This window comes from Electrophorus electricus, chromosome 10 (assembly GCF_041902795.1).
Source record: "Electrophorus electricus isolate QZ-2024a chromosome 10, ASM4190279v1, whole genome shotgun sequence".
Taxonomy (NCBI): Eukaryota; Metazoa; Chordata; class Actinopteri; order Gymnotiformes; family Gymnotidae; genus Electrophorus; species Electrophorus electricus.
The window spans coordinates 26232238-26253207 of record NC_137506.1 but is presented as its reverse complement, the minus strand read 5'-3'; the positions used below and the strand labels follow the sequence as shown (position 1 = coordinate 26253207).

Below are 20970 nucleotides of genomic sequence, written 5' to 3'. Positions count from 1 at the left end.
GTGGAGTTTTCCCTGCCCTCTTCCTTGTTCTGTGTAGATGGCTGCGAGGGTGGGAAGCTGACAGCCAGTGATTTTCTCTGCACCTCGCACCATTCGTTGCAACTTGCATTTGGTCTGGGAGGATGCAGAGCTGAATCAGATGGAGATGGAAGATGTTGGTTTTTTTTAACTAATGCTGTGTTTTAACTTGTTGACATTGTAAAAAGAAAAAGAAAAAGCTGTATCTCATAGCAGAATTGCAACTGGTGTATACAGCATTGTAAAAGTTGCCATGGTGATAACGTTTCCTCTGAGGAATGCTTTGGTGTTGACATGGAATAATATGTTCCTGGTATAAGAGAGTGATATTTCTGCTCGTGTATGGAATGATGGTTAGCTCCCGTTTTATCCATAAAAACTGTTTTGAACAGATACTAATGTTTCTAGTAGTATGTCCTACTAGGTTAGAGTGCAACTGCTTTGGTTCCACTGACTGCTACAGTACTTTCTTAGACACTTGCTCATTTTTGGTAGTCACAACAACAAAACCATGTGGGGTGAATATACAGTATTTGAAAATGTCTGCCTGTTGACTCTTAACCAGTTACATTCATTCTGCCTCCAAGGGCGAGCTGACTTCAGAACATTTTGAGTAGTGATATTGCACGTGTGCTATTTTCACTGAATGACTGAATCCCCAAGTCATTGTCTTCAACTGATTAGTTTTCTGCTACATGAGAGGGAGTTTATTTTGGTACAACAAGGTCTTATAAAAACCTAACTGTTATACATAACATACTGTTACATATTTTAGGTGTGTGTAAACTTATATAGTAGTATGTGTAGCCATGTTGTACTTGGATTCACAGTTTGTACATATCTGTTTTTAGCGGATGTATTTAGTGATGTTCCAAAGCCAAAGTAAACACCACTTAATAATAACAAAATAATCATTACCATCTGATTATAATAACAAAAAAGTAAACATATAAATAAATGTTAGGTTTGTAGGATACTGTAGCCTATTAGCCAAGCATATCTACAAAAGATTTGCCTACCTTGGCTTTATGGGATTAACTTGTGTTTTAAATTGAACACAACATGGCAGAAACCTGTTCACCCATACTGCACAGTGTAATAATACTTAATAGAAAGACTTAAGAAAGACCCTGACTATGTTCATGATGTATTCATAATTCTGATGTTCTGTGAAAAGTTTTTCTTGTGCCTGTCTCAGATGGCAAGTCATTCCCAATGATGATCTTCAATTATGATTATTTTATCTAGTCTGGCACTGTCTTGCTTGATGGCTAAGTCAAACCATACAGTGATGAATATTCATATATGATAGCTCTGTAGAACTGTATAAACAACACCTGTGAAAGATTGCACTTTGTTAATTGATGTAGGAAGTACAGTCTTTGTTGTGCTTTTTTTCTATGAAGGTTATATTTTTCCCCACTTTAGATCCTGGCAGATTATGGTTCTCAAAAAACACTCCATGGTGTTCTTAAAGGTGGTAGGAGGTGCCAATGCTAGGGGGTTGTCCTAAAGTCCACTGTCATCTGTACAGTTTTGACAGTATAAAGCTATGGAATATTCCTGCACCAGCATGGAAGCCTGTCATCATGGATGAGACCAGTGACCGTCATATCACTTGTAAACTTCATGATCTTGACAGAGATGTCATCAGAGGAGCAATCATTTGTATAGATGGAGAAAAGCAGTGGGGAGAGCACATGTCCTTTCGTTTCTCTGGTGCAAATTAGATGGGTGCTTGATATGAATTATTCAAGCTTCAAAAAAAGGGAAACGGCTTTCGACAGTGCCCATCAAGAGCGACTGTTGAACATCGTTCTCCTCTATTGCATCCCACAATGATTCATTGCAGCTTTCCAGTCCCTATACCATCAATCTGGCTGCTGCATCAAAATGGATGCAGTTAACAGAAAGTTATTCAACATTGTGACCAGTGTTAAGAAGGGCCTTGCCTATTTCTGGTGGCCCGTGATTTGGTCATGATGTAGGCCCTGGGAGGACCTGCGCAGGCATATATGGGTATGGGCAGAGCCATCTCACCAATATTGATTTCACAGATGATGTTCCATTGGCCAAAGACATTCACCACCTGAAAGACCCAACATCATGCCTGCATTGTAAAGTAGCAAAAATCAGATTGCAGATCTGAGAAGATCTGAGAAGTCAAAATTCATACACATCACTGTGCAAGCGGGCTTGCCGAAGATCAAGATCATGGGGCACAAACTGGAGGAGGTGAACCGATTCACGTATTTGGGGAGCATTATTGGAAATATTCGGTTTTCCATAGACATCTCAAAAGATCAGCCTTCACTTATGTGTGTCAATTATCCTCCCAACAGCAACATGTGCCAGTGCAGCACTGAAAATGTCAGCAAGTATCACCTGGAGAGTAAATGTGTTCCATCAACATTGCGTACAGTGGATACTGCGAATCTAACACTTCGGTTACATCAAAAAGAAAGTGCTTTACTTTTGGGATGAAGCTGAAGCCCTTGCTCCTGACCTTGCTCAGTGGAAAACTGTGATTGTACAATGCACTACGTAAGCATATGTGGAAAGAAGAAGTACCACCACTGTGGCAGAGCCAAACTATGGACAGTGCTAAAGAAAAAAAAAAAAACAAGCAAACCATAACCATGCTATGTACTCTACAATTGTTATATTAAGCATTAAAAGCAAACATAAAACTCTCTGCTCTTCCTTAGTATGAAAACCAAATTTACATGGGGTGGCACCCGGCCTCCAAACTAGGGAGGTCTTTAAAACAGAATTCCTACTTGTTGCATGTTCAAATGTGCTACCGTTTTAAACCTACAGGTGAGGAAAAGAAATTTACAGCAGACTCACTACTGATTCGAACATAAAACACTCACAAAATAAAACCTACATCAGTAGCAGATCAAGAAATAAAGCACATTTGTCCAGTAAGCTCTTTACCGCTAGCAATCTTGGGTTTTCATTTTTTCATCTTTGGTTTCATGCATACGTACACCAATAGAATCCTGATTGGTTATTGCCTCTCATCTCATTGGGACAGTAAGAGAAAGAAAATCCAGAGCAACAAGACAAGTAACATGAGGAACAAATGTCAATGCAAGTAAAGCAGGCCATTGAGAGCCTGAAAATGCACAACACATTGAGGTTTGTTAAAATAAAAGGTTGTAGTTGTAGATTTGAATGCCAGTAGCTTAGCTATACTGGCAATGCCTCTTATCCATCTTGTATATGAGAGAAATGCTTTCTTGACACTGAGGTAGTGGTGGTGTCAAGTCCATCAGCAGTTAGCTATATAGGGAAAGGACAACTGCTGTTGTGGAGACCTCGGACATAGTGGTTTTGTTTTTGTCATCTAATCTTTCTCTTTATATATTTTTAGTCCTACGGAACTGTAAAGATGAGATCAATGTACAGAATTCACCCCCAATTCCCAAACCAGAAGAGGCATGTAAAACAAATTATACTTTCACTTGTCAAAGCATATTGTATTGCTTTTAAAAATATAATAATTTTATACATCTAATGGCTATTTTCCAACATTCCTTCAAAAAAAAAAAAAACGCACACAAAATAACAAAGAAAAGTAAATTTGATTGTTGGCCTTAAATATGAAATCAATGAATTTTCTAGTGACTTTTTAAAAGTCTTATAATAACGCAATACAAATAATAGAATACAAATACAACAGATGATCACCTTTTAAGACAGGCATTTATTTTGACAGGGTACAATTGCACCACACAGATAAATTAACTGGCAAAATGTATGCTCTCTCAATGCTTGTTAAATTGTGAAAAATAAATACTGCGTCTATTGTCTAGTGTTATCATTTTTTTCTTCCAGTAACAATCCACAGGTATATAGATATATATTTATAAAAATAATTTTTAAAAACTCAAGATAATCACCTCACTTCAGACAAGAGCCAGACACACCCATGACAAAATAAGAAGAAACAAACTGGGTGGTTAACATTGACATCAGTTTTTAAAGAACTCTCTCAAGACAATTTCAAGGACTAACAGTCCCTGATTTCACTCAGATTCCCTCATAAAGCAAGCACTTTGGTGAGAATGGTGGTAAGACAGGAGTTAGTTAGGCCATGATTAAGAACAATAATAAAACACCTGCACGTACAAACATCCCTTCATTTTGCAGTTTTATGTCTTCAGATTATACAAGATACATATATGACCATTGGTGCTTGCTCTTTTAAACAGTGAGAAAAGATTTGACAAGCCATCTCAAAGAAGCATCACTGAAAGTTCCAAGAGGAGACATTACGGCATGCAACAAACAAGACAATTAAAAATGCATGGCAAAAGCAAGATCACGCCTGCGTGATTTTTTTTCTTAACCTTTTTCACTTTTTTTCCTTCAGTGCTCTAACCATATTGATAATGAAACGCTTTTACATTTTATATGACATCAATATTACAATTTAGCAAATGGCAAGTGGTTGATTCCACATTGTTGAGTAAAAGAATTTGTTTTTAGTCTTTCAACATACAACCAGGTCCACAGTATCTAGTATTTGCTTTTGTAAACTCATCAATTAATTAAATCTGCCATATATAATTGCTGCTTTTTTCCAATATACTGACAACAATTACATTTGTAAAAATGTATGGTTTGCTGTGTGTGGAAAAAAAATGTATTCTGTATGATTATCATTATTTATTGCTAATGGAAGACACATGCCTTCATATGCTGTTCTTTGTGTTTTTTTTTACTTGAATGCTTCACATTAACATTAAAATCGTTGTTTATCATTTACTAGGCAGCACTCAATCTAAGGAATAAAGGATGTGGCACCATTAAAAAAAAAACCTTCAATTTGCTTAGTTTAGCATCTGATTTTTCCCCTTTTTTTGTTTTGATGGTATACTGTAGTCAAAAAGAAAATAATTTTACGGTCATAATCACGCTTTTAAATAAAGGGAAATTTTTGAATGGTTTAGGTTATTACAACACATTCACTTCATCAATTCTGAATAATATTTCTAAAGGCAAAATCTTATTTTTTACATGCGGAACATGATGGGAAAAAAATCTAAAAGAAAACTGGGATCTTTAAAAAACATTTTAGTTGCAGCAATCTTGTCTTTAACAGCCTGGCAATAGGGAAATGGAAAAAGGTTTAAGGAAAATGGTCTTATTGCATTGTCTAAATGCCTTCAACTATTATATACAAATTACACAAGGTATCAAACTGTTTTAGTAAGTGCAATGCAGGGCTGATTTTAACTACACCTTTGTGCAAATTCCACCCAATGCATTAGTGTTAATGTTCATACTCCAATACCCCTTTAGTATCCTACTTGAGCATTTACATCAGTGACAACCCAAGATCCATCAAAAGAGCTTCAGAACTCGTAAGCCCTTCATAAAATGGTCAAAATAATTTCTTACACGTTTTTACCAACAACTATGGTTTATAGACAATGATGAGGAAAGATTCTGACATTTACTTAAAGCTGCATTTTAAAACCTAACATAGCTCATGTGATGTTCTCTAAAAGCACTGCAGCACACTTAACATTAGATGCCAGGCTATGGGTGTTTCCATTGCATTTTGCCTTCCTGTTAAATTACTGTCACTGCACAGATCATGAAACCTTTTTTTAATTTAAAAAAAAAGCCCTGAGTTGGACTGAATTTATGTTGTGTTATAAAATGCTTTCTGTGAAGAGTGTTTTCATAATAAAGTCCAGATTCTCTTTTAATCAGGGCTGGTAAAAATATCCATAAATTACATTAAATAAATAAATCATAATGTTTTATGTCAAATGTTTCACATTCAAACACCTGGGACTCTTATGATTTAGATCAGGCATGTGTTGGAGAGAATTCTTTAAGTGCTCATATTGACCATCTTTATAAAAGGACAATAGAAATCTTGGCACTTAATAGTGAATAGAAGCTTAGACAAAAAATATAGGAGTATTGAAATGGGAAGAAAAGGTTAATTGCCAAGCTAATATTCAAGGATATGAATATGGGCCTGACAAGCTGATGATGCAGCAGAGGACAAGTGTACAGGAATGTAGAGCGCATACACACCACAGTTAATGCAGAAACAGCATTAACCTACTGTGCTCCATCATGATTTGTTTTAAATGAACGTGACAACTTCACACTACCTGCTCTTTGGCCAAAGTTAAGAACTTTTTTTTTTTTTTTTTTAAATCAGATAGTTTGAGTACATTAGTAATTTAAAATTGGATAATTGAAGAACTCAAGTCATGCTGTAAACTGTTGAAATTGTGTTGAAGGTGTGAGGTCAGTTTTTACTGATGAGTAACTAATTGGAGTGTGAGAAAACTGTGCAGAGAAGCACTGTTTGACAAAGATCCCCGTTACCCAGCTAACTTTGCATTCATGAACATGCCTGTGCTTTGCAGTGTCAAACCTATTATCCCATGAACCATGTTTATGCATTCTTAAGCTCAATCTTAATCTTTGTATGTTTTTTGCTTTAGCACTCCAAGCTTTTTCATCATCTGTTACGTTATCCAGCTACTAGCAACAGGCCTTGTTTGAAAACACAAAATAATTCCTCTGCAGCTGGAGAAATGCTGTATGCAGTTTGCGGTGTGGAAGTGGGAAATAATTACCATTAAGTTGCACTGGGCTATTTAATGGTGCATTTTTATCACAACAGTAAATAAAATTACTAACATGCAAAAAAAAAAGAACGCCTTAAATGAAAAAGACACTGACAAAAAAAATCCTGAATTGTAATTAGCACCAGTATTTTTGTTCACATCCTAAACATTTGCAGAGTCACATTCAAAGCTGAACACTAAAGATGAGGAACAAACATATGAGATCAGAGAATTAAGGACAATTATTTTCATAAAAAATATGAAAATAACTTCTACAACTACAGTGAGCTGTGTAGATCTTGGAAGAATTCTTAAGAAACTGCAGTGAAATGTGAATATGTTCAGTCAGCGCACACACCCATTACCCAGTGCCGATAACATTTACAGGCAATGCACTGGAGGACATATTGTATATTCTTAACTCAATGTATGTACAAGAGAAAGAAAGGCAGCCCTTTGTAAGTGAGAATAATTTTTTTCCCACTTTTTTGTGAAGCACTATTTTAAGATGCAGACAGGTTAAACTCAGCCAATGAGTTAATCACTGTGCCTGAGTTAATCACGGTGCGCGCACACACACACAGACACACGTACACAATTATTTCATTCTTTCCATTACATGCATACACAGACACGCATAGACCCACAGACGACCAGAAAGTAAAAGAACCCAGCTGCACCTGCAGCTAGGAGCCTTTAAATCTAAGGTTACAAAAAGAGTGCTCAGGGAATAAATGGCATTAACACAGAAGAATGCCACCCAAGAAAACCAAACCTGCCATCCTCTGTCCAGAACTTTCCAGTGCTTTCCAGAGCCCCAAGCAAGACAGGAGTCCCTCTGCTTACTCACACTGTGGAAAAGTTCTTTCTGTCCTGCTTCTTCTACTACTTCCGTAAACCCCAAGATCCATAATGGCAACTTCCTCTTGCTTTTTCAGACAAATTTCCACATGGATGTGGCAACTTCTGAGGAACACAGTTCCAAAGATGAATGGGGAGTAGACAAAAGAAATGCAAACCATTTTTGACCCTTTCTTCTCTTCCAGAGTATCCTACAAGTGCCCCAAGGGTCAAAGAGCAGTGAGGCCAAAGTTACAGCGACAGTACATCATGCCGCTAGAGTCCAGCCAGCTGTCCGAGATGGGGTCATAGCGCTGTACTGTGTTCAGGTATGAAGACCCCGAATGACCACCCACCACATAGAGGTAGTTGTCTACTACAGCAGAGCCGACCCCTGTGTAAAGTCGACCACGGGATATAAAAAGACCACATTAAAAACCTTGCTTATGATCTGGTGCTTAATTACATGCAAACAATTTGACCAAAGAGAACACATTAATATAATTTTATCATGAAAGTGTGTTTCATTTAAAATAAAACAACTCCAATATGTCAGTCAATGTTTTTTGCCATCTTTCAACACATTTCTTAGTAAAGCAGGAAATGCTATCCCCTCCTGGGACCAATGTACAGCTTGATCTTATAGCTAAACGAAAAGCAGCGGTGTTGCAGATTTCAGCGTCCTTGGACAATAATATTAAATGCAGCACAATAATTTTCATTTGAATGAGATTTGTAAGGAGGCTCTTTAAATCACTAAGCACCATGTACAGCCTGGAGAGGTCAGTATGATTTACACATCATGACACTCCCAACACAGCCAGTCTTGACTTTAATGTCAAGGCAATACATATCAGCCTTCTGTGTTTTTTACACTTTACCTGTTCGAGGTTCATTCATGGGTCGACATGCTGTCCACTGGTTCTGGTGGGGGTCATATCTTTCGATGCTGGATAGATGTGATACACCATTGTGTCCACCAACAACGAATATGAACCCTAACATGACTCCCACGCCAAAGTTTATCCTTTTGTTGGCCATGGGTGCTACCATTTCCCAGGCATCTTTGCTGGGGTCATAGCGTTCCACGCTGTAAAGAAAACATATATTAAGGACTTTGGGACCTTTAATGCATTTTGGTGAGAACCATTTCTGTTTTGAGCCATTTGCCATTTACCATGATATGTAGATCGTTTTAACAAAATTATTTCTTGTACATTGTCTTCACCATTGCAATATTTGTGTACTGTAGCAGTATTTCTAAACACATGAGAAAAGCAAAAAACAAACACACACCTATGCATGCTGCTTTCACAGTATTATAAATGCACACCCACTTCGAATCAGTCTGGCATCATGAAAATTATAAAACCATGACAACACCTCTTGAGACTGTCCTCTTGTCCTCTCAGAGCAACTCCAGCACACTGAAATGTGAGAGGCAATTCCAATCCTGCAGAAATAGTGTTCCCTATTGCAGCACATCCCATAAGGGAAATATTTGCCAAGGAGACAGAATAACAACAAAACAACTCTCTGGTGCCCCAGGTTGGAGACACAGAGAGCAAGTTTTGAGGGTGCCTCTCCCAAACAGGTGTGAAATTGGTCGTACAACAGTAGAACATTACTACTTTTCTCAATGTAACAGTTTTTGCAGTATGGTGTGGCTCATGTGGCATCAGATCAAATATAGAAGCAACCTAATCACAATGGGTGAGTCCTAGGGCTGCACAATATAGACAACAAAAATACTACTTATTGTGTGTGTGTGTGTGTGTATAAAATATAAATATATATATATATATATATATATATATATATATGAGATATAACACTGAAATTGCAATATGTCCTGCAGTATATTAGCACACATGAATGATTGATATGACATTGTTACAATTGGCTTGGCTGAAAATTATTTATTTATTGGATCATGTAAATGCTGTGGGTCATTAAAACAATCATAGATCACTTATCTGGAAAGTGTGAGATGCATCAAAAAATTCACATATGCCACAAAATGTTTGAGGGCTTATTTGCACATTGATGCCTTCTCTGCTAATCACTATAAACAGTACTTTATATTGGCCAATAAAGGCCAATAATGCAATAAAAATAATATATTGTGAAGGGCTGTCCTGAAAACCATTCTTTAGGCTTTGAAGCTTTGACCTTATTTCAGCTGTGAATATCCAGAGCTTCAGCTCAGCTTGGCCCAGCCCAGCATAGTGCATCGCATTTTGGCCCAGAAAGTTGGGGACTGGGTTAGGCATAAGCATGACAGGGGAGGATTCAGCCAGACATTTCTCTTGGCTAAAAATGACTTTTCACTGTCAGTAGCTATGCTTCTATGCAACAATGTTCTCCAATCCATTTGAATTCATTTCAATTACAGATTAAAACTGAGGTGTTTATATGATCACTTTTCTCAACAATCTGATGAAAATCTCAGTTTATATGTACGATACATATAATCCAATCCAATATGACTCGCATGTGTAGAATACCACTGTGTACACGTTACCATGACAACGAGCTTCAGCCTCGCTAGCTATAGTGCCTAAGTGTACATTTGGTGTTCGTTTGTTTAATTGCGTTTAGCATTCTTGTTCTTAGCTTTGTAGTATGTCGATTTTAGAAACTTCCACGTTTCATTTGTTCAAATACTTGTCAGAACAACTCGTTGAGTGCTTTATGGTCGTCCATCCTGCTATTTTTAAGTCTTTCAAAGACCGCAGCATCAACCTTTTTTAAACCGGTTTTTCGCACCCGCCATCTTGAAATGTGTTAAATTCCGCTGACTCAAAGATTATACGCCGAATGTGTTTAAACTTTCCGATGGGTAATGTAATCAAATCCTGGTGTTTACGTGGTCATTATTCTTATATTTAATGGATTATTCAAAGGCTTGCCATACTCGTTCAATCGAATACATGAGCTGTATACATGAACGTAGTCTATTCCGACTAAGCTATTAGTCGTGTATTATTAACGGATTATCAGGCTGCATGTAAACGTGGCTAATGAATGTTAACACGTGAACTGATGCCGTTACGGTGCCTCGTAGTCTTGGCTAACTAGCTAAATGTCTCCACTGTGAAACAAAGCTGGTGATCATATAAAAGTAAATGGTTTGGTCGAATGATTGATGCTTCCTTCTCCACCTCCCTTAGATAACATTACTGGAAAAAAATGTTTTCAAATAAATTCAGATACAAAGGGTTTCTCTTCTTAAAACAGCGGTGCACTTAATTACCACAGGTAAAGGTGTTACCATTGACGAACATTATTCTCAACTCTAGAGTAAAAACACTTCATGGCTAGATTCAAACCTTTGGAGATTTGATCCCTGAATAATAAAAAGCCCCAGTGACGCACCTGGAACAAACTCTAAAAAAATAGAACAAGGTAACGCTAGCACAACTATAATAATAGCAGCACACGATTCAATAAATGCGCAACTTCAAATACAAAGCTGAGCCATTTGGCATTTTGACTTTCTTTTAACGCGGCCAACATGAACTCAAGACGTTATAAGTGAGCGGGATGTCAGGGGCCTGAATTTAGATGGCATATATTTACACATTTTAACAGTGCAATTAAAATGTTTATGCATATATAGTGCAAGAATAAAAAAGACAAGTGTCCTAATGTCAGAATCAAAAACAAATACAGAACAGAATTAAAAACATATCTGACTAATTGGGTCCAGTTGTAATATTGTGAAATCCTATTACATTTATTTGCTTTTGAGACAAACTTTGAGATAATTTCACAAATATCTGCACTATCCACTCCTGTCTGGAGCTCTCCTACTCTGGCTCTGCTCTCTACCTGCCACTGGTGCTCCCTGCACCGATGTTTCTTAATTATACTATGGCTGTCATTGAGATATATACAAAATAATATATAGGCAGTAATTTTCCCTGTATGTATTTTAAATCTTGCATATTGCATATTCTTGCATATATGCATCTTGCATATTGCAGAACTTCACTGTTCCTCCAAGTTTCCCCAAGAATCCTATTACCTCCAGTGTTTCCCTTTGCTTCACCTGTCACTTGTTTACCCATGTGAGTAGGGATATGCTTGCAATAACCCTGTTTTCCTGTGTGTTTCACCATTTTGCCTGTACTGACCACAGATCTTTAAAAATCTTTTAAAAATGAATGAGCTAAACTACTTGCATTTGCATCCAGCTGCTTCAGGCTTCCATTACAGTACATTTTATACTGCTGAATAGTATCCTTGCACAAGGCCTTAAAAACACTACAGCTGACATGAGTCCATAACAGTGCAGCCTTTTTTGTACATACATATAACACCATACAACTGTCCTGAAACTCCTGAACCCTTCACTTTGTCCTGCTAGCTTTCACTTTTCTGAGCACATAAAACAGCTAAAGAGCATTATGGCCCTAACTCCATGTTTAGACCCATTTGTAAGTGTTACTGCAGGATCTCAGACAATTCTCTGCAGGCTGCATGACTTAAATTCTAGGACTAAGCCTCTTTTCAAGTTCCCCTTTTCTTTGAAAATTCCCTTAAGCATGTCTGTTAGATGATGTAAAAAAGCCAACCTGGCTGCACTTCCTAAATGTCATCATTAAATGGTTCATAGCATCTAAAGTTAAATTACCTCTATAAAATTCCAATTATTACTCTACCAAGCTGTAGGGAATCAAAATGCTGTATTGTTGAGTAACTTCAAATACTGCTGTGCACAGGGTGCATGTATGTGATCGTTCTCCATTTCTTTTTATAGGGTCATGATGCCGAGAGAAGTCCACAACATTTGCTAATGCAAAATGTAAACTGTTGTACACAATATATGAACTATAATAAGTTCCACTTAAACTCCTTAACTCCACAAACTCCTTATTTTTCTGAAAGCATCTTCTGGCATTCTGCTAGTATTTAAAAAGTTTCATACTTATATGAGGATTTTATTACCTTATCATCAAATTTTAAACAAACTGTGCTATAATGATTACATTAAAAAAAAACAAAAAAAACGTATACCTGCCTTACCTGTTCATATGGGCAGGGCCGTAGCCTCCGATGGCATAAATCATACCATCTAGCACAGCAGTGGCAAAGCAACTGCGCGATTTGGTCATAGGTGCCACAGGCTGCCACTCTTTTAGTTTAGGCACATACTTCTCCACTGACTGGAGGTAGTACTGGCCATCGTAGCCCCCGAGTGCATAAAGCTCGCCGGCCAGCACCACGACCCCCAGGGTGCTCCTGCACTCCGCCATCCGTTCCACTGAGGACCAGGTGTTACTGTCTGGGTCCCACTTCTCCACGGTGCTCTCGTGGCGCCGGTAGCTGATACCTTGCCGCATGTGTGTGGCGATGCCACCCACCACGTACACCTTCTGGTCCAGCACAACTACTCCAAACTCACAGCGGGGCACGCTGAGCGGGGCCAGCCCAATCCATGAGTCTGTCTGAGGGAAGTACATCTCCGTACTGCCAAAGAGAGAGGAACAGTACACAAGTACATTTTAACAAATGCTAACATTAAAAAAATAAATAAATAAATATAATAATAATAGTTGTGGGCAATATCCTATTCAATTGCCTAAGTTGGCAAAATGGAACAATGCAGTGTAAGATAATGAACTACAAGAGTAATAGTAATGGCTCAATGATTCAATCAACTGGTATGGAAACACTTTAGCCCAAGGTCTGGATGAGTGGTCACATTTGTAACTTTGCACAGAACATAGGGTAATTTAAAGAGCGAGAGCGAGAGAGAGAGAGAGAGAGAGAGAGAGAGAGAGAGAGAGAATCTTCAGGACCTGTTTAATTTGATCTATTATTGTCATAGTAGTGACACTGTCCTGGTCACACTCTGAATTTGGTTCTCTCAAACGTGCTTAGCCTCTGTTAAATCTGACAAAGCTACATCCTTATCTTGTGTGTTCTTTCACATGTTGGCCTCACTAGAACTCAAGACCAGATGTGTCAGTTTTAAGTAGAAGTAGCTATATAACAGCATGTAAACCATCCGAGTCTGTTGATGCTCTACTGGACAGCTCAAAAATTATCAGTTGTTATGGGTGAGATTGCTCCAGTTAAAATTAAAATGATTTCATGACAACAGAAAGCAGCATGGACAAATTTTACACTAGTTCAAATCCAAAAGAGAGAATGCAAGAAGGCTGAAGGCAGATGATATAAAATAAAACATCTGATTCACCAACAAACCTTTAAGGTTTGAACAATTAGAATAAAATAACCTAGACGATCCTTTTTCTCTAGCATCAACGTTAACAACAATAGCAAGATAGTTTGACTTCACCCATGGTGAAGAGTAACAAATTTACAAACACAAATGGCCCTTGAATTAGTATCAGATGAACGATGTAATGAGTTTGCATTCTTTTTTAACACAAAAATCCACAATATCAGACAAGCCAAGCCATTAGTACATTTACATCCACCAATGAGATCTCTCCATTACCCCATGGTTAAAATGTCCCTGTTTAGTGCTATTATTTATGAAATTTTAATACAGTGAGTTACCTCAAATCATCTGCTTGTAGCCTCAACACTTTCCCACCCAGCTTCTTAAGGAATGTCTTTCACTAAATAGCAGCCGACATACTTCACATAGTAAACACCTCACTCTTGTTGGGCATTTTTCAGAACTGTTGAAACTGCAGTTGCGAAACCTCTCTTTAAAAAAAAGAAAGATCTGGAAGCAACTCTGTTACATAATGACAGGTGTATTTCAAGTCTACCGTTCATTGAGAAAAATCAGTGAAAATGGGACTCCCACAAAAGACAAACAGCTTCAGTTGATTCAAAATGCAGCTGACAGTTCGCATTAGGAACTAGCAAAAGAAGGGAACACATCATTCCCATTCTTAAATCCTTACGCTGGCTACCAGAGTTGACTAAGGTTTTATTACTGGACTATAAATAGATCGTTAGTGCAGGGCCAGCTTATCTATCTGATAATGCTACAATGTTATGAGCAGAGTAGAACTCTTAGATTATATGAATTAGTCAATGAAAAGACTAAGCATGGACTAAGCACAGAGAGGTAGCGTTTAGCCATTATGTGGTTTTTAAATGGAACCAGTTGTCAAAGAATAGTGATCCCTGACCCTGACGCTAGATATTTTTCAAACTAAAAACAAACAAACAAACATTTTTATTTGAGCAGGCTTTTGGCTCACATTAAACACTGTTCCCTTAGATCCTGTAGCAATACACTTAACTTTTAAGCACTACAGTGCCCTTTCATTTAATTATTTTATCCCACCACCTTGGGTTTGATTTTATGCACTTTATATATTTAATTAAAATCATACTCATTTTAAATAAAGCTTTATCTCCTTGTTTAATTTGTCAATTTCTTTCCTTAAAATAATGTTAGTTTGTGTTCTATTTAAATTAATTGTAATAAATTATTTTCATAATGGTTTTTTGCAGCAAAATTCTTCTTCTTCTTCTTCTTCTATATAAAGCACTTTGAATTGCCACTGTGTATGAAACATGCTCTAAAAATAAACTTGTCTTGCCTTACCTTAAAATGATATTAGGCCTAAATCAGAAATACCTGTATCTTTAGGGACCAATTTTTTTTTCATAAATTTATGTCACAGATCATAAATAAGTGCATTAGCCATTTGCATGAATCCATGTCTGTGAATTACTGCATAAAGCAGCTTCAGCTACTGCTGAGGTCAACAGTTTGACAGCATGAGAGAAAATTGCTTAATTAAATTTATAAGAAGTATAATTAATGCACAAAAACAAGATCCACACACACACACACACACACACACACACACACACACACACACACACACACACACACACACACACACACGGAAAGTATTCACACCGCTTCACTTTTTACACATTTTGTTATGTTACTTACTCCAAAATGGATTAAATTCATTTTCCCCTCAAAATTCTACACACAATACCCCATAACGACAAAGTGAAAAGTTTGTTTGGAATTTTTGCAAATTTGTTAAAAATAAAAAAAACCCAAAAACAACAAATCACTTATACATAAGTATTTATAGCCTTTGCCATGACACTCAAAACTGAGCTCAGGTGCATCCTGTTTCCACTGATCATCCTTCAGTTGTTTCGGCAACTTGATTGGAGTCTACCTGTGGTAAATCCAGTTGATTGGACATAATTTGGAAAGGCACACACCTGTCTACATAAGGTCCCATAGTTGACAGTACATGTCAGAGCACAAACCAAGCCAAGAAGTCCAAGGAATTGTCTGTAGATTTCTGAGACAGGATTGCATCGAGGCACAGATCGGTGGAAAATTTCTGCAGCATTGAAGGTCCCAATCAGCAATGAGGAAGAAGTGTGGAACTACCAGGACTCTTCCTAGAGCTGGCTGCCCAGCCAATCTGAGTGATCAGGGTAGAAGGGTTTTAGTCCGGGAGGGGACCAAGAACTCAAGGGTCACTCTGACAGAGCTTCAGCATTGCTCTGTGGAGAGAGGAGAACATTCCAGAAGGACAACCATTTCTGCAACATTCCACCAATCAGGCCTGAATGGTAGAGTGGCCAGACAGAAGCCACTCTTCAGTAAAAGGCACAAGACAGCCTGCTTAGAGTTTGCCAAAAGGCACCTGAAGGACTCTCAGACCATGAGAAACAAAATTATCTGGTCTGATGAAACAGAGATTGAACTCTTTGGCCTGAATGCCAAGTGTCATGTCTGGAGGAAACCAGGCCCCGCTCATCACCTGGCCAATACCATCCCTACAGTGAAGCATGGTGGTGGCAGCATCATGCTATGGGGTTGTTTTTCGGCAGCAGGAACTGGGAGACTAGTCAGGGTCGAGGGAAAGATGAATGCAGCAATGTAGAGACATCCTTGAAGAAAACCTGCTACAGAGTGCTCTGGACCTCAGACTGAGGCAAAGGTTCATCTTCCAACAGGACAACGACCCTAAGCACAAAGCTAAGATAATAAAGGAGTGGCTTCAGGACAACTCTGTGAATGTTCCTGAGTGGCCCAGCCAGAGCCCAGACTTGAACCCGATTGAACATCTCTGGAGATATCTGAAAATGGCTGTGCCTTGACGCTCCCCATCCAACCTGATGGAGCTTGAGAGGTTCTGCAAAGAAGAATGGGAGAAACTGCCCAAAAATAGGTGTGCCAAGCTTGTAGCATCATACTCAAAAAGACTTGAGGCTGTAATTGCTGACATAGGTACTTCAAAGTATTGAACAAAGGCTGTAAATACTTATGTACATGTGATTGTTTTTTTTTTTCAATTTTTATTTTTATTTTTTTATTTTATTTTTTTTTTTGCAATTATTAATTCACTGAAACACTGCATATTGTCTTCAAACTAACTGCTTCTTATTCAAACAGGAATTATGCCTGGGAATTTTCAGGGGTAGTGTTAATGTATGAAGTACTTTCAGGGATCATTTTATTTATATGCTGATAACTGCAAACTAGGCCCACTGGCTCCGCTCTTACCTTTCCAAAGTGGCAAAGAGTCCAGCCTTGCCCCCAACTGCAAGAAGGACCTTGGGTGCACAGCGTGGTCTGGTGGACAGCACCGTCTGGTAAGATAGCCGGTGTTCAGGCATGAAGTGGTATTTCAGGGCCTCATTCAGAAGGTGCTTGCAGGCGTGGTCATCCCGGACTAGGTGATTTGCCTCGTACAGGCGGGTCAGAAACTTCACGCTGAGAAGCGGCAGACGCACGCAGTGCAGTAGCTGAGCCAAGTACTGTTGTCGCTCTGTCACATCATACTTAATCCACGATTCCAGAGCATAAAAGACCGTCTCCTCTGTGATCACATTCAGGCAGTCATTGGACACTATTTCATCCAGCTCCTCTCTCGTCAGCTCAAAGAACTCCTCTGTCTGACAAACCTCCTCAAAGTTCTGACAAATAAACTTAGTGGCGGCCAGGCAGAGGTCGTGGCATCCGTACATTTCAGCAAAGCGGGAGATACCGATGCAGTTCCCAGCGTCAAGCTGGCTCTCAAGGAAGCTGCAGCACTCTTTTAGCACCAGTTTGACCTGGAGGAGGTTGGCGGCTGGAAGAAGAGACTCCACTGTTTCTTGCGAAATGAAAACTGTTCCTGTGTAGGCATATTCCACAATGGCCTGAAAAAGGAGTAGAAATAAGACAATGTTTAAGAATGAATAGTTTGTCTAGTCATCTTATTTTGGACATAAGGCCTACTATTCATTCTTAAAGACTAGCTTTGAAAAGACTGCACTGGGCAGTATTAATCCACTTTTGTAACCTGAAAACAGTAGACAAAACCAAACTCTGAATCACCTGTAGCGCAGTTTCATCGATGCATTGGAACTCAACTTCTGATGTCTCCTTCTCTGATAGATTGCCTGTGAACATGGCCTTGAAGTAGGGGCTGATGCTGGCCAGCACTACTTTGTGGGCATGGATCTTGGCATCGCCCACCCGCAGCACAATGTCACACAGCTCACGCTGTTGCCGCAACAGCTGGAGGCCTTGCAGCAACTGCTCAGAGTGGGGCCGCGTCAGACTGGCAAGCATATAGGACTGAGCCTGCTGGTCCATCTTTCAGGGGAAAAAGAGAGTATTGTTTGATTAATTGCACTATTATTTAATTAATCTTACTATTATTTATATACTGTTATTTATTAAACCTTACAAATTGGTCATATTCATTTTGCACATGAATGATTAACGCACTAATAGTAGCACAGTTATTACATGTAGCATCTTAACTATTGGTTCACAGCAATGCTTTACATGGAGTTGTAGACATTATTTGTAAACTAGACTGGTTTAAGCGAAACTTGTGGGATAGTGTTTGCATGTGCCTCCATGCAGATCATTGTGTCAATCTGCTCAATGGCAAGCATTCAGCGACTGTCCAGGTTCATTAAAAGGACTGGTGCTGTAGGTACAGGGTGTCTGAAATGAGTGTAATGGACATTATGCTGCCTGAATTAAATGTTATAAAAATAAACTACTACAGCTAAATTAATGTTAGCATTTATACTGCAATAAATCCATGTTATTTAAACATTAACATTTTAATCAAATGCTATTCATGTTTACAATTATAAGAAATTATTTATTACAGAATTTATAGCATACTAAACAACAGAAACTGAAAATAACTTGCTCCTGTAATGTGAAACAATAAGATCTAGTCTAACTGTATATGTAAAAAACAAAAACTGAAATTGTGTTTTAGCAAGCTACTCTGAAATTAATTGTTCAATTATACAATAAAAGCTTAGAAAGCAAGGATCAGGCTACTGTTTTTTTTGTTGTTGTTGTTTTAATCAACTAATTTCCTTTTTTTTTCCCCCGTCAAACATTAATGGACAAAAGAACCTGCTTCTTACTCTCTGCTTTAGAAATTAAACAGCCTACTGATCAGTTTTCAGACTGGCTGGTATCTTTGATTTATGTAGATAATTAAAAGCATCAAGTGAACATTCTCTTCATTTGTAAACCATTATCCCTAGTATTTTGCAGTGTCCGCAACCCCCTATCATAAGCATGACAGACAGTTGAGACAGATATTAAGCAAATTGTATTTTGATGTGATTCTACTTTAAGCAACATTTCACTTAAATAAATTGTTTTTGGATGTGATTCCACTTTAATCAACATTTCAGTAAAACCAACAGGTACATGGCAAAAAAACAAAATATGCTGATAGTTTTATGATAATTTTATTTAAATTGAACTGCTGTGTAAGTCATACTTCATGAGTAATATATACCTATCCTCATTCTGTAATGGCTATGTTTAATCATTCTTCTATAGAAATGAGAAGCAAAGGCAAGCTCTTTCTGATGACCCAATTCAATTTACTTTCCCCAAAATTAAATGCCTTTCAGATGCAGTCCACTTTTGGGTTTCATTAAGCATAAGTCAATGCACACTATCCTGAAATAAACATTCAGAAAGTATACCAATGTCTTTTTACCCAAAGAAACCTAAAACATTTGTGAACATGGCAGTGCTGCTAGGAGGGTTGGTTAATATTCTGTCTGAATCTATGGAGGTTGATAATATTGGTACACTGCAGGTGTTACTTTCATTTGAGCATCAAAAGAGTTCTCAGTGTAGCCAAATGCACACTGCCTGATTAGACAATACAGGCTTTTGCCCATGGATACCGGTGTCATGGTGATATCCGTGTTGACTGAGCAGTTGCCAATGAAATCAGTGGAAGTCTCTAGGTTAGCTATCTTCTAACTTGCAGTAGTACAACTGAAACTCGCACATTAGCATCAAAATACTTTCTTTTTTTTGCTAGGTTCTCTCATATATTGACAAAATAGCTATGTCTTTTCTAAATACTTTATAGCTGACTTCTGTATAGATATTAACAAAAGCACCTGCAAAAGACTTCAGGAACTACAGATTATGGCTACACATGCAAAGATAAACGTGTTTGTAGCTACCAAGTTGTAACTTTCAATTAATTTAAGGTTCTTAAACATTCACATATTTTAGAAAGGATTTAGTTAGCCAACAACTTTAAAAACGACTAATACGTTAAAGTTAAATACAAGCGGAAATATCGTCCCTACTCGGTTAGAACGCATTGGCTTCTGATGAAACGTTAACACATTGAGTGAGCTGGCTAAAATAGCTAAGTAGCTAGCTAACAGTAATGTTTATTACCGCCGTAGCTAGGTTAGCTAGATAGAACCAAGTTAACGCGATTATACAGCAAGGAGACCATAAATAATTGTTAAGCTACCAGCACTTTAAGAAAACCATAAAAATTCAAAGTATCTTGCTAAAAACGTTTACTTCTTAGTTCTTTGCTCAACCTAGCTATTGACCTTTACAAAGCTAACTACCTATTTATCTATCTAATAATACTTAAGTCAAATGTTAAAAATCAGAAGGTCATTCACAGTAGCTGCTCATGGCCGAGATCAAATCACCTGTCCGAATCCTGATGATGCTAGCTAGGTAGCTAGCTAGACGGTTACCATTAGCTTGATGATATGCTAACGGCTCGCTATTGTGGTTAATGTTCGCAAGCTCGCTAGCTAACTACAGTTGCTGCTAAAAATAAACTTTGCCAGGATGTGCCCACTGTCTATGTAACGTTAGCAACAAACTAGTCCAGCGCGCTCTACTACAATCAAGCAGTGTGAAAATATTACGAAACTGATGTTAATTACCTGTATTCAACCTTTTGAATGTGCCAACGAGGTCTGATGTATTGCAGTAGCGGAGGTCAACACGGTAGTGACAGAAGCCTTGAGCGTTTGTCAGGAAAAACAAACACAAAAGAGGTTCTGTCTGCGTAACTTCCGGGAGAAGGGTGCACTAAATAGCACTCCAGATAAAAAAACCCCAATCACATTACCATTTCAAAATGTGCATGTCACAAATGTCATTTTCCCTATATAGTATGTGTTTATAATTCAATTTGCTTTATACCACGCGTCTCTTTCTCTTTAATCTCTGTTCCACTACACAATAAGGTAGTGGTGTGATTAGTTGTGGTAGGCTGTA

General features: G+C 38.1%; 1 protein-coding gene across 1 annotated transcript; it reads right to left on the bottom strand.

Moving 5' to 3' along the window:
• Nucleotides 1-3710: 3710 nt before the first annotated feature.
• klhl28 (kelch like family member 28) lies at nt 3711-20752 on the bottom strand. The gene is made up of 6 exons (XM_035532822.2): nt 20634-20752; nt 17767-18027; nt 16951-17588; nt 12498-12941; nt 8348-8556; nt 3711-7860 (listed from the first exon to the last, which is right to left on the bottom strand). Exons 2-6 carry the CDS (start codon nt 18025-18027, stop codon nt 7697-7699), a joined length of 1716 nt encoding a protein of 571 aa, XP_035388715.1. The 5' UTR covers nt 20634-20752; the 3' UTR covers nt 3711-7696.
• Between the last annotated feature and the right edge of the window lie 218 nt (nt 20753-20970).

What these genes read in the sequence shown, in the direction of transcription:
- klhl28 (XM_035532822.2), bottom strand. Translation starts at nt 18,027, where the DNA reads ATGGACCAGCAGGCTCAGTCCTATATGCTTGCCAGTCTGACGCGGCCC. An exon ending in TCGATGAAACTGCGCTACAG is followed by an intron (nt 17,589 to 17,766) that starts GTGATTCAGAGT and finishes CTCCTTTTTCAG; the next exon opens with GCCATTGTGGAATATGCCTA. An exon ending in GGCCCTGCCCATATGAACAG is followed by an intron (nt 8,557 to 12,497) that starts GTAAGGCAGGTA and finishes TTTTCTTTACAG; the next exon opens with CGTGGAACGCTATGACCCCA.